This window comes from Stegostoma tigrinum, chromosome 4 (genome assembly GCF_030684315.1).
Source record: "Stegostoma tigrinum isolate sSteTig4 chromosome 4, sSteTig4.hap1, whole genome shotgun sequence".
NCBI classification, from domain to species: domain Eukaryota; kingdom Metazoa; phylum Chordata; class Chondrichthyes; order Orectolobiformes; family Stegostomatidae; genus Stegostoma; species Stegostoma tigrinum.
Window position 1 is genome coordinate 68,621,855 of NC_081357.1, and position 15,089 is coordinate 68,636,943.

The 15,089-nt window shown below is 41.6% G+C and overlaps 1 protein-coding gene across 7 annotated transcripts in view; it reads right to left on the reverse strand.

The window, feature by feature from the left end:
- ptprk (protein tyrosine phosphatase receptor type K) overlaps nt 1-15,089 on the reverse strand; it is a 609,799-nt gene that overhangs the window by 12,831 nt on the left and 581,879 nt on the right. For all 7 annotated transcript variants that reach the window (XM_048530889.2, XM_048530888.2, XM_048530884.2 and 4 more), the window contains one exon: nt 1,282-1,445. In XM_048530889.2, the coding sequence (XP_048386846.1) occupies nt 1,282-1,445 (164 nt within the window). The remainder of the gene's footprint in view (nt 1-1,281; nt 1,446-15,089) is intronic.

Genomic DNA, 15,089 nt, shown 5'->3' on the forward strand with positions numbered 1-15,089 from the left:
GATGTGAATATGGCCATTTTACAAGGGGACAGTAGTGTGGGAATTGATACTTTTTGTGATGTCACAATGAGAGCAACTTGTCCATTAAAACTGTTTCGGGCTTTGCGTCCCAAGGTCTCAAAGTTGAGGCACAGCCATATCAGAACAGGCAAGAGAAGGAAGCAATTCCTGCTATCTGTACCACACTGTGTCATGCACTGACATCCTGCCCCATAGATCTATTGAGATGGGGTTCTGTTCAGTCACTACGTTGACTTACAAAGTTGAGTAGACAGACATCAGCCTTAAATCGAGAGACTACAGCCAACAGCTAGGAGCAGCATTCAGTGAGGCACGACCGTCCTTGCAGCATCAAAGGTTAAGGGGTGACCTTACCAAAGTTTATAAAAGCATGAGAGGCATGGTCTGGGCGAATTGTCACATTTTACCCGAGGGCAGGCGAGTCCAAAACTAGACGGCATATGTTGGAGGTGGGGGGCTGGTGTGGAGATTTGAAAAGGTACCCAAGGGGCAACTTTTTCACACAGAGGGTGGTGTGGTCTGGAATGAGCTGTCAGAGGAGGTGGAAGAGGCTGGTACAGTTACAACATTTAAAATGCATCTGGATGGGTAATGAACATTTAGAGGGATATGGGTCAAACACTGGCAAAAGGGACAGCAGTAATTTAGGATGTCTGGTTAATTTGGATGAATTGGGCCAAAGGGTCAATTTCTATATTGTACAGCTCTATGACTCTATGTGATGACATGACTGGATAATATAATCATGTGTACTAATCTAGACTGCAGACTGTGAACATTGTTGGATAGAGATTTGAGTGAGTAAATGTGTGACATTTTGATTGGAAATTATCTACAGAAGTAGCTGATTGGAACCTTGCCATCATTAGAAAGAGTAGAAAACCTTTGTTTTTGTAATAAAGCTCAAGCTGTGTGCTATCTTTTAATATGTACACGCCCCATGCACATATGGATAAACATTTAAACACAAGTTGAAGGAATAAAGGGTTAAACTCATCCTTTCAATAAATGTTCCTTTAACAGAAGAGACACTGATAAGGTGCTTTTGCACTTGCACACTGCTGACAACTTATCACAGGCCTCCACACTGAAGGAGAGTTAGACATAAAATATAGGTACCATTACATCTAGATTGAGTTAAAGACATCTGGTAAATACAAACAGTTACAACAGTGCGAGCAAGTGCATTGTCAATAGTAGCTGTGTGTACGTAAACACATGGGACCCATATCCATGGTGTATCTTAATTACATTACTTACAGACAGTGAATAATGGTGCGCCCTTCTCCTTCATCACATTCTTCTTGCCACTTATCAACTTGAAGAATTAACTTCAGAAATGATCGCTTTGAGGCAGGTACTTCCCTGTGAGCAGCCCATCCTAAGTACTGGAACTGTTGCACCATGAGATAACCTTCTTGTGGCTGAAGGATTAAACAAAGAACAGACATGGACATACTAGCTTCAATATAAAAACTAATAACTGGCTGTTATCAACAAGGCTTGTTTCACTTTTGAGAATAACTAACTGCATTTCTGTACATATGTTTCCAATAAATCATTTTTTCCCTGCAGTTTTTGTGAGTGGAATAATGTCTGTCACAAGTTCCTTTAAAAAAAAAATCAATTATGGAGTTGCTGACAAGGGCTGCATTTATTATCCATCTTTGGCCCCCAACACCTTTTCAATCTCGAGTGTCTGCCGTATACGTGCTGCTGACTGCACATTATCTTAGTGGTCTGGGTAATCAAGTGGCTTACTCAACCATGTCCAAAGGCGGTTAAAAAATAAACCACCTTGTGTGGGTTGGAACTGACATACATACCGGCTATTTGGGCAGATTACCCCATTTTAATACTGTCAGTGAACCAAAAAAAAGTGGTAGTTTCAAGTTCACTGCTACTTTTTACTTGAGCTGTTATTCAATGAGCTTGAATTTAAATTTCCCAGCTACCATTTGGGTTTTGAACTCCTGTGTTTGGGTCATTAATGGTAGGCCTCCGAAGATAAACAATAGCTTTCTCAATACGGATGGATGGATGGATGGGCCCTAACACAGTCTCCTAATCATCCTACAGTGGGCTTACTGCCACAATCGCCTCTAAGTGTTGGGATCTGCGGGGTCTGCTTGGCCTGTCGTAAAACAGGAAAATCACTTTCTAGTTGAACCAGAAAAGATTCTTGAATTGAACAAGTAGTTGTTTATTGCATGTAAGCGTGTAGTTACAATTTACAAGGCTATGATAGGCATTGTTACAGAGCCTAGTTGGATATTAGCTTTTACTCCTTTGACATCCCACCCTGGATTGCCCACAAATCATTAAGATATCATCACAGTGGATTGTGCTCGTAACACTCCGCGGTACTAGCCCTTTCAGACCCATACCCAACATCCTGCCCCTATATTACACACTCTTTGAGAGTCTACCAAGGGTGAACAAAACTGAGTTAGAAATATAATCCTGATTAAATCCCCAACTTAACATTTCAAAATAAAACCTTTTGACTGCCTACATTTTCTTTTACAATCTAAGGAAGAGTGAGGTACCATATTTCCACACAACTGTTTCTATAACGCTGAGCAGGCACCCGTTTTCACTGGTTTGCTATATGCTGGAAACTGCACAGTGAACAAACCAGAATTTTATTCAGAAATGAATTTGGATGAAAATTTGTGCATAGGTTTGTTGTAAGTTAAACCCACAGTACAACTAATACATACTGTATAAAAGATGAGCATGATTTAAAAAAAAGCACACGTGCAAGTGGCAATTCAGATTAGGGGTCAGAGTCCAGAAACTGGACCATCCATCAACAGTTCCAATATGGAGTATCAGTCAGCACGTTTTGAACCAACACATGCAAACAACCATACTGGTTTGGACCCCTTGCAGTCAGAGGTCAACGGCCGAAAATTACTCCCTTTTTAATAGTTATTCATGGAATGTGGATGTTGCTGGGAAGGTCAGGATTTTTAAATTGATCTCCAGTTGCACTAAATTAAAGACGGTGCCATGACACCTTCTTGGTGCACAATGATTACAGGTTCATCCACAGTGCCATTAGGTGAGGAGTTCAGGGCTTTGACTTATTAACCATGGTGAAACACTGACATACTTCCAAATCAGGATTGCAGAGTTGTAGTTCCCACGTGCTTGCTGAAATCAGTCTTGGCAGTAGAGATTGTGGTTTTCAAAGGTTCTCCAAAGAAGGCTTCAAAGGATGATGCTGTGCATTTAACTGATAGTGCATGTAGCAGCCACAGGGCACCTTTAGTGGTGGGTGTGAATGTTTATGGTGAAGGTGGGCTGCTGATCAAACAGACAACTGAGGCTTGCAAGATAATAAAATGTGAGGCTGGATGAACACAGCAGGCCAAGCAGCATCTCAGGAGCACAAAAGCTGACGTTTCAGGCCTAGACCCTTCATCAGAGAGGGGGATGGGGGGAGGGAACTGGAATAAATAGGGAGAGAGGGGGAGGCGGACCGAAGATGGAGAGTAAAGAAGATAGGTGGAGAGAGTGTAGGTGGGGAGGTAGGGAGGGGATAGGTCAGTCCAGGGAAGACGGACAGGTCAAGGAGGTGGGATGAGGTTAGTAGGTAGCGGGGGGTGCGGCTTGGGGTGGGAGGAAGGGATGGGTGAGAGGAAGAGCCGGTTAGGGAGGCAGAGACAGGTTGGACTGGTTTTGGGATGCAGTGGGTGGGGGGGGAAGAGCTGGGCTGGTTGTGTGGTGCAGTGGGGGGAGGGGACGAACTGGGCTGGTTGAGGGATGCAGTAGGGGAAGGGGAGATTTTGAAACTGGTGAAGTCCACATTGATACCATATGGCTGCAGGGTTCCCAGGCGGAATATGAGTTGCTGTTCCTGCAACCTTCGGGTGGCATCATTGTGGCAGTGCAGGAGGCCCATGATGGACATGTCATCAAGAGAATGGGAGGGGGAGTGGAAATGGTTTGCGACTGGGAGGTGCAGTTGTTTTTTGCGAACTGAGCGGAGGTGTTCTGCAAAGCGGTCCCCAAGCCTCCGCTTGGTTTCCCCAATGTAGAGGAAGCCGCACCGGGTACAGTGGATGCAGTATACCACATTGGTAGATGTGCAGGTGAACCTCTGCTTGATGTGGAATGTCATCTTGGGGCCTGGGATGGGGGTGAGGGAGGAGGTGTGGGGACAAGTGTAGCATTTCCTGCGGTTGCAGGGGAAGGTGCCGGGTGTGGTGGGGTTGGAGGGCAGTGTGGAGCGAACAAGGGAGTCGCGGAGAGAGTGGTCTCTCCGGAAAGCAGACAGGGGAGGGGATGGAAAAATGTCTTGGGTGGTGGGGTCGGATTGTAAATGGCGGAAGTGTCGGAGGATAATGCGCATTTATCCTCCGACACTTCCGCCATTTACAATCCGACCCCACCACCCAAGACATTTTTCCATCCCCTCCCCTGTCTGCTTTCCGGAGAGACCACTCTCTCCGCGACTCCCTTGTTCGCTCCACACTGCCCTCCAACCCCACCACACCCGGCACCTTCCCCTGCAACCGCAGGAAATGCTACACTTGTCCCCACACCTCCTCCCTCACCCCCATCCCAGGCCCCAAGATGACATTCCACATCAAGCAGAGGTTCACCTGCACATCTACCAATGTGGTATACTGCATCCACTGTACCCGGTGCGGCTTCCTCTACATTGGGGAAACCAAGCGGAGGCTTGGGGACCGCTTTGCAGAACACCTCCGCTCAGTTCGCAAAAAACAACTGCACCTCCCAGTCGCAAACCATTTCCACTCCCCCTCTCATTCTCTTGATGACATGTCCATCATGGGCCTCCTGCACTGCCACAATGATGCCACCCGAAGGTTGCAGGAACAGCAACTCATATTCCGCCTGGGAACCCTGCAGCCATATGGTATCAATGTGGACTTCACCAGTTTCAAAATCTCCCCTTCCCCTACTGCATCCCTAAACCAGCCCAGTTCGTCCCCTCCCCCCACTGCACCACACAACCAGCCCAGCTCTTCCCCCCCACCCACTGCATCCCAAAACCAGTCCAACCTGTCTCTGCCTCCCTAACCGGTTCTTCCTCTCACCCATCCCTTCCTCCCACCCCAAGCCGCACCCCCCGCTACCTACTAACCTCATCCCACCTCCTTGACCTGTCCGTCTTCCCTGGACTGACCTATCCCCTCCCTACCTCCCCACCTACACTCTCTCCACCTATCTTCTTTACTCTCCATCTTCGGTCCGCCTCCCCCTCTCTCCCTATTTATTCCAGTTCCCTCCCCCCATCCCCCTCTCTGATGAAGGGTCTAGGCCCGAAACGTCAGCTTTTGTGCTCCTGAGATGCTGCTTGGCCTGCTGTGTTCATCCAGCCTCACATTTTATTATCTTGGAATCTCCAGCATCTGCAGTCCCCATTATCAACTGAGGCTTGCATCTGGTTGAACTTCCTGAACGCTGTTAGAGCTGCAAAAATCCAAGTGGGGGGGCGGGGGGCGGTATTCCACCACATTCCCAATGTGTATCTTGGTGAACAGGTTTTGGGAGACAGTAAGTCAAGTAGTTTATTACATTATTTTTGGTCTTTGATCTGCAGTTAAAGCCAGTATATCAGTGACCCATTGCATATGCATATGAGAATCTTCAAGTTCCTGCACGTGTGATTAAAGTAGAATGGCAGCAGAATCAGTGATCTATAATTAGGCCTTTGGGGAAAACAGGACCTGAAATGATAATTGTTTTTCTTTCTCCACAAAAACTACCAGACATGTTAAGTTCCTCAAGAGCTTTCACAGTATCCCTACAGTGTGGAAGGAGGCCACTCGGCCTAACAGGTCCACATGGACCTTCTGAAGAGTATCCCACCTGGATGATCCCTTTCATCCTGTGTTTCCTATGGCTAATCCACCTGGTCTACACATGCCTGGACACAATGGAGTAATTTACCATGGCCAATCCACCTTACCTGCACATCTTTGGACTGTAGAGGAAATCGGGCCACCTGAAGGAAACCCACGCAAACATGCAAAGAACTTGCAAACTCCACAAAGACAGTGCTAACCACAGAGCCACCATGCCACTCCATTTTCTGTTACGCATGAAAGACCTACTAAAGGCTACCATCAGAAATGCAGGCAAAACAAGTTTTTGTTTTATATTAAACATTTACTTGAATCGGTTAGGCTTCCTGGCATCCACCTAAAACTGCAAGTCAATTTTAGCCCCTGCTCTCTCTTAATCACCTCCCTTTCAGCCAGGCCATCCAACCAATCCTGGACTCTCAGCTGGCATTTTAAGTGGCAGTCCTCTTCTTCCTAATCAGTGCACAGCCAGCCTGTTTCACTATGCTTGGCATGCTAGCAACAAACTGAAAGAAAAGAAAACAACATATACGACGTGGAAAAGATTAGTCGTAAGCTGGAGGATTAGCAAAGTTTTAAAAACTCAAAAGATTAACCCAAGAAAGGGAGAAAAATAACCATTGTGGGTAAATGTATATTTGAAAGAAAGCGGGCAGAAAGAGCTTTTTTAAAAAATTACATTCTTTAAATCTTTACAAAATATCTGAATGACTTGGATGAAGGAAGCGAGTGTGCTATTATCATGATTGCTAATGACACAAAAATGGAAAGGAAGGCAAGTGGTGAGGATGACATGAGGAGTCTGCAGAGGAATATATGTGGTTGAGTGAGTGGGCAAAAACTTGGCAGGTGGCATATAATGTGAAGAATTGTGAGGTTATGTACTTTGGCAGGAAGAATAAGAGGAGCTTATTATTTAAATGCAGAAAGCTGAGCACAGTATGATATGGGAGCTCTCAAGCTTAAATCATAAAATCTAGCATACAAGTTTAGCAGGCAATCAGGAAGCCTGGCTTTACTTCAAAGGGAATAAAGCATAAACGAAGGAAAGTTTTGCTATAATAAAATTATACAACCGCAGAGAATAAGGAAAAAGAATACACAGCATTGGAGCAGGCCCTTTGCCCCATCAAAACTGTGCTGACACAAGTTGCCATTCTAAAGTGAAAACCTTTTGCCTCTATATCATCCAAACCCCTCTATTCCCTGCCTATTCAGTTATTTGTCAAGATGCCTCATAAACATTGCTATTTTATCTGCCTCCACCACTATCTCTGGCAGCATATTCAAAGCACTTACTACCCATTGTATAAAAAAAACTCGCCTCTCACATCTCCTTTAAACCTAAAACCTATGTATCATAGTAATTGACATTCCTACCCTGGGAAAAAGACTCTAACAATTCTATCGATGTGTCCCATAATTCTGTAAACCTCTATCAGGCCACCCCTCATGCTTCAACTTTTAAGTGAAAATAAACCAAGTTTGTTCAATCTCTCTTTGCAGCTAAAACTCTCCAGACAAGGCAACATCCTGGTAAAACGTTTTAGTACTCTGTCCAAAGCCTCCGTGTCCTTCTGGTGGCGTGGTGACCAGAACTCTACACAATATTTCAAATGCAGCCTAACTAAAGTTCTTTACAGTTGCAACATGCCAGTTTTTAGAGTTTATGCTCCAATCGATGAAGGCAAGCATGCTTGTATGCCTTTTTACCACCTTACCCACATGGGTTGCCACTTTCAGCAAAGAGTGGACCTGCACGTCTGGATCTCTTTGTATGTTGATGCTCGCAAGGGTTCTTCCACTTACTGTATACTTCCCTGCTGCATTAGCTATTCGAAAATACATCACCTCACATGTGCCTGGATTAACCTCCATCTGCCATTTCAAATGTGGCCTAACTAAAGTTCTATACAACTACAACATTACTCGCCAAGCCTCCAGTCTGGCTGAAACCTGCAGTGTCACTGGCAGCAATAAAATTGGTCTAGGGCAGACTTTGCCCCCTTATCTAAGGAAAGATGTACAGGTGTTGGAGTCCAAAGAAGTTCACTCAGAGTTTAGAAAAGAAAGAGTTGACTTCATTGAAACAAACATGATTCTTAGGCGGGCTCGATAAGGTAGGTGTACAGGAGGTTGCTGCCACTTGTGGGAGAATCTAGGACCAAAAGGCAGCGAATCTGTGGAAGATTTTCCGGCTGGATGGCTGTAGAGGTTGGGTGGTTAAGTGTATTCAAGGCCGAGCTCGACAGATTTTAATTCAGTAAGGGAATCAAGGCTACGGGGAAACGGTAGGAAAGTGGAGTTGAGGATTATCAGATCAGCCATATTCTATTAAAGGGCAGCGCAGACTCGATGGGGCAAATGGCCCACTTCTGCTCTGGGGCCATGACGCCAGAGGGCCAATTTTTTTTTTAAGTGCCTACTTATGCATCAGATTTGCCATGGTGGTTTGTGTTTTCCACTTGTGGCTGAATCTGGGCACAAACCAATTTCTATCAAAAATTAACAATGAAAAATATTTAAATTAGTTCTGTGTGTTTTTTTTTAATTTAAGCAGGATGTGGGTGTCACTGGAAAGGCCAGCATTTTTTACCCATGCATAATTGTTCTTAAACTGACTGCATTGCTGAGCCAGTTCAGAGGGCAGTTAAAAGTGAACCACATTTGTATCATTCTGCAGTCACCAAACCAGGTAAGAACAGCCAATTTGCTTGATGAACAATTGAGGATGTTATGGCAATTGAGAACAGATTGATGATCATAATAGCTGAGGTAACCTTTCATTGCCAGACACATTACTTGAATTGAAATTCCATCAGCTGCCACGGTGGGATATGAATGCCTATCTTTAAAGTATTAGCCTAGGCTTCAGCATTACTAGTCTCGTGACATGAACCCTGCACCATCATCATTAGATTGTTGATAATCTTGCATTAGAGTGGGCTAATAGAACATATGTACATAATCTTATGAAGAGAACCTGATCACTACAATATCTCAACAGCAAAGCCTGGATGCTGTCTAAACATTTTGATTTGATCAGATTACATTTGCCTATTGTAGTTGATCATTTTACTTTATAATTGTGCTACAGCAGCTGGCAATATGATCCTGTTCATAATGTAATGCTTTATGATAGTTCTTCCAAAAGATACAGCAGGTGCAACATGCCCAAAATTTTATTAAGCCGATATTCCCAAATATTGATAAATTCAATCTAGTCTGTATTGCTTTATCTTTATGTAAGACATAATGTAATGAAGAAGGCAATGAAAGGAATTGACTTCTCTGCTCACTAATATGCATATTTTCTGAATTTTTTTAACCATTTCTCACACCAGTGTATGAAAGTTCCAGGTCACGTGTCAATGATGCTAATAATGTAGAGTGGTGTTGGAATAATTTAGACAAGGTGGTGAAGGTGGTGTTTGGCATGCTTTCTTTCATTGGTCAGAGCATTAAGCACAGGAGTTGTGACTGTACAAGATATTAGTGAGGCCACTTTTAGAATACTGCGTACAATTCTGGTCACCCCGCTATAGGCAGGTCGTTACTAAACTAGAAAGGGTACAGAAAAAAAATTGCAAGGATGTTGCCAGCACTCGAGGGTTCGAGTTATAAGGGGAAATTGCCAGATGTGGCAGGCCTGAGTTATAGGGAGAGGTTGGCCAGTACAGAACTTTATTCCTAGGAACACAGGAGAATGAAGATGGACCTAACTGAAGTATGTAAAATCATGAGAGGCACGGATAGGATGAATGCATATAGTCTTTTTCCCAGGGCTGGGGAAGTGAAAACTAGAGGGTTATGGTTTATGGGTTATGGCAAATGGAATTTGTTCAGTTTAGGATACCGGATTGGCATGGACGAGTTGGACCAAACTCAAACCCTCCAGTGCTGTATGACTCTATAAATAGAAAGCTCTTTCCTAACTTCCAAACAATGTTAATTGGGATGAGAAGTACTTAAAAAAAATTCAGAAAATGTGTATTAGAAAAGTTAGTTCCTCACACTTTCTTTATCATTGCTTACATTGCTTCTGTCATTCTGCTCTGACCTAATCTAATAGTTTATCGTCAGCCCACATACCTATGTGCTTGTGAATGTAATGAATGCATATAATGGTTGAATATAATAAAATACTTGTTGGATTTTTGAATGCCACAATATTTAAGCTTAGTTACCAATTAGGGAAACATAAGCATTTATGCATCAGATAAACATTCAGCTGGTGGAAATCATACAAAGTCATAGGAACTTCACTTCTTACTGTTAAATCCAGAATATGTGGGAATAGGAAAAATGGACCTTGCTGTGACAAATGGAAAGATCTTTTTAAAGTCTGCTTATTGGAAAGTAAGCAAAATGTGCTCATCCAAGCCAAACTAAAAGTTTTAAAATAAATTTTTGGTCCAAACATTTTACTTTATGAAGTGAACTATTCATGGCTTGCGACAATTTTACTATGATTTACTTTTCCTAAGATTTTCTTTCAGGGCATCACTCATTGGCAAGACTAAGCCTGGCAACATACCTTCTAAGTATTTTATAGGAATAGATCAGGTCCCAATGACCTTCACAGTAATTAAACCTTTCAATGCATCATTTTCATCACTACTTACACTGGAGAAAATTTTAATTGAGAATAGGGCTGGCTAAATGCTCAGTACTCCTAATTTCAGCAGCATAAGGCCCAGATGATTTAAACATCCAGGCTGAATCTGCACATCCTGGGTCAGATGCCCATCCAAAATGGTGTTAGAAAGTAACTGAGAGAGACAGGAAGCCACCGGCGTGCACCAAAGCCAACTTTGCCACGCGAAGTCCGGAGCGTGGGAGTTTGAAACTTTCCAGTTTGTGCATCTTCTGATCCTACCTTTCTCACTGTTTACTTTGGCAGAGGAGCTATTGTGGCTTCCTGACATATGCCTAAGACAAAATTACACTTGAGGCCAAAAAAAATCATCAGACCCCAATTATACATTTAAAGAAGCAAACTTCGGAAAGATGCACCTGCTTCCTACTTCTAAGAGTAGGTTTAAATCATAAATAGTCAGATAACGGTGTATTAGCTTTTCAGTCCACTCAGTTCAATACACATTGTTTTATTAAACATCAAATACAATCAAATCAAATGAAGAAAGCTCCTTGCTGACCGCTGATAATTTCTCAGACAGCCAATGGACATTACTTATCACTTCATTACATTTGCAAACTATTCTCACTTAGGGACAGAAGTAGGCAAAACTGCTAATGTCACTTCTGACATATCTGTAGACAATCTTAAATCACTTGGTCAATTTCAAACAGATGCTTTTTTTGAAAAAAACTGAAAATTTATAGCTTCAAAACATCAAAGATTTATTCAGCATGTGCTCAAGTTTCAAAACCATACATGTCTTAGAAATTAGCTTTTTAGGCACTTTAGGTTGTATAATGGTAATTTATCCAGATTAATTTCCCATCAATTCATAAAGTGGTTTTGGATTACTAATGTCAATTAGGGGAAGAAACTACTCAGTCTAGTTTTTAATTAGAATGATCAATCCCTTACTGTACATAGCTTGAGTGTTTCACAAGTAATGGTTTAGGTCACAGACTTTGTAATGCAACATTGAGCTGTGTGGAATAACTGCTCACTGGATTGCACGAAAGTCAAAATTTCAAAAGTGGACAATAGAATATCCGGTGTAATTAGTTCATAGGAAGTCACCATGTGATATACCGTGCATGAAACTGTAATCACCAGTTCGTTACTACAAAAGTATAATCCATAAAGACAGTAGAATATCCTTTGGCGGGGGGGGGGGGCACAGTGCTAATGTCACTGAATTAGTAATCCAGAGGCCCAAGCTAATGTGGGGACGTGTTTGAATCCCATCACAACAGATGGTGAAATTTGAACTGAATTAAAAAAACTCGAATTCAAAGATGATCTAACGACAACCATGCAGCCATCATAGATTGCCCTAAAGATGCATCTTGTTAACAAATGTCCATAAGGAAAAGAAATCTACCATCATTACCTTGTTTGGTCTGCACGTCAGTCCAAGCCCACAGAAACATGGCTGACTGTGTAAACTGCCCTCTGAAATTACTTGAAAACCAACTGTTTCAAAATGCTACAAAACCTGAAGTGAGGCATGAAACTGGATGGACTATTCAACATCAATATAGGCACTTGAAATGACAATAGTTAACCTAGACCCTGCAAAGTCCTCCTTCGTAACATTTGGGGGTTTGTGCCAAAATTGGAAGAACTGTCTCACAGAGAAACCAAGCAGCAGCCTGACAGTGTCATATTCAATGGAACCATACTTTATGTATATATAGACAATGTCCCAGAGACCACTGTCACTGTCCTTGAATATATGTTGTTTGACCAGCAGGACAAACTGACCAGAGGTGGCAAAGTAGCATACAAAGCTGGGAAAGAGATGCTCCTCAATACTGACTCTGGCCTCTGTGACATCTCATGGCATTAATGCCAGATCAAGCATGTTCAAGGAAATTTCGTGCTGATTACTAACTACTGACCTTGTCTATGCTGAACACCAGTTGGAGGACATACCAAGGGTAGCAAGGGTACAAAGTGTAATCTGGATAGGGGACTTCAATATGCATTACCAACTCTAGCTTGGTCACATCATTAGTAACCAAGTTGGCTGAGTCCTGAAGGCCAAAAGCTGATAGAAACATAGAAAATAGGAGGAGTAGGTCATTCGGCCCTTCAAGCCTGCACCACCATTCAGCATAATCATGGCCGATAATGCAATTTTTGTATCCTACTCCTGCTTTCTCTCCATACCCCTTGAGCCTTTAGCCATAAGGACTATGTTCACCTAAATCTCTCTAATGAACTGGCTCCAACAGCTTTCCGAGGGAGAGAATTTCACAGGTTTGCAACTTTCCAAGTGAAGAATTTCTTCCTCATCTCAGTACTGAATGGCTTACCCTTTATTCTTACACAGGGACCCCCAAGTTCTGGACTTCCCTCACATCGGGAACATTCTTCCTGCATCTAGCCTCTCCAGTCCCATCAGCATTTCATATGTTTCTATGAGATCCCCCCATATGCTTCTCAATTCTACTGAGTATAGGCTCAGTCAACCCAGATGGACCGAGTCAGCCAGTGGTGAGGGGGAAGGGTAAAATCTGCTTGATCTCAGCGTCATCACTATATCTATTACATATCTGTTTGAATGTGTCTGTGATGTTATTAGAAACATGACCACTGCACAATCATTGCAGAGACACTGAACTACTACATGTAACTCATGAGATATCAGATGGTCACGTGACTCAAATAAAAATTTCTTCTCCACGTAAAGTCTGCTGTTTAAAGTGAAGTAAAAATTTGCAGAAACTATAGTTCCATTGCAAATTATTCCAATAAAACAGTTTTCCATGCAAACCCTCTTTTGCTGCTGAAATTTCTCAATAAGTCAAACCAAAGCTTTCTCTCATTCGAACGACTAAACAGTGCATCACACAATACATGAAATTCAACAGTACAATGTGGTATTAAACTGCAATCAAATAATCAGCAACTGCATTAAAGGACACCATTATTGCCTCGAGGAAAAAACAAACCAGTGTCTGGATGACTTTTTTAAAATACATTTTAAAATGATCTTCACTTCTTTGTGATGTCATTAGCTCGGCATTCAGTTCACTTAAAAGAACCCGAAAAGAAACTTCTCTGATCCAACATTACTGCATTTTATTATTTTCTCCCTCACATTCTTTTTAAAAACTAGCTTGCAATCAATATTTATCATCCTTGAGCGGAAATTCAAGTGTTCATAATCTGGAAAAATGTCTTGTCTTAATGGTATGTGATGCTAAGGTAAATATCTTGTCAACACAGAAATAAAAATGAGGTTTCACTGTATTTTGTGTGTTTTACTTCAGAATTCCAGCACCTAGATTTTGCATGTGAACAATTCTATGGATGCTGACTTCTGGTTTAGGACTTTCATAATCAATAAAGAGTGATTTATCTGTCAAGAATCATGCATCCCAATAGCTCATACGTATCAATGGTTTATTTTCTTTTTCTTGTCTCTCTATTCCATTGAGACTGTTACCTTTTACACTGTCACTTTTCATACAAAAATAACTTATTCATTCTGTTTCAATAGAGTGAAAGCAATATTTCAGCTCCAACTCCAGCTTCTCAGCATGCTACCTTGACTTGCCATTCTGATCTAAAACAGTTCTAGCTTCAACATTACTCTTGCTATACCAATTTATCAAACCAGTGGTTTTACCCTTTTTTTATTAAAATGGTGTTGAATGTTTCTCACTTTAAAAAAAACTTCAAAAAAAATTCCTTTGTTCACTTTCTTGAATGGAAGACTTTGTAAAACAGACTCATGCTACAGGGCAGTCATACAATTTATAGAACAAATGAAGATTGTTGATTAGAATTGTATTCGATATTTGATTAAAAATTATAGCTCTATTTTGGTAAATTAAACATTTCTAATTCAGCTCTGCAAAATTAATCAGTAACAAATGTATTAAAGCAAATTACAAGACTTAAAAATGTCTTCAAGACTCCCACTTTTCAGCAGCATTTGCCTGCTTTGTTGTATGCGCACAATTTTTTTTTCTCAGAGGGTTTATGTTAGATTACCACAGATTATAAAGATGCTGTGGCCTTCAATTTGAATAATTCATTTACAAAAATTGCTGAGAATGCAATCTAAATCCCAGGACTAAATTCCAAAACAGAACTTGTTTCAAGCATGTGTTATACTCCTACAATTTCCCTGGTCCAACAATATAGGAATGTACCAATTTGCTGTGCACTTCAATAAGACCAAAAAAAAATCTGTTTAATCAGATTTAGCGACATATTGAAATTGATTCTCTAGATTCAAATTAGTGAATCACAATTGATAAAATGAATCAACTGGATTCCATTCACTGGGAAACAAATTATAAATTTGAATCCAAGGAGCTAAGTACCAAGAAATTCATTTTTTTGTGTTAAGCAAATTTGATAGGATAAAACAACTGCCCCAATCTCTCTTAATTTTTGAGATTAACCAGCTATATTGCACATACTGAGGAACCGATATCTTAATTAATTCTATGTATCGATTGAATTTCACCAATCAGCTCAAGGTATGTTTTGCTCACAATTAGGGATGAGCCATAAATACTGACTTGTTGTGACCACCACATATTCAAGTCAAATTTTTAAAAACTACA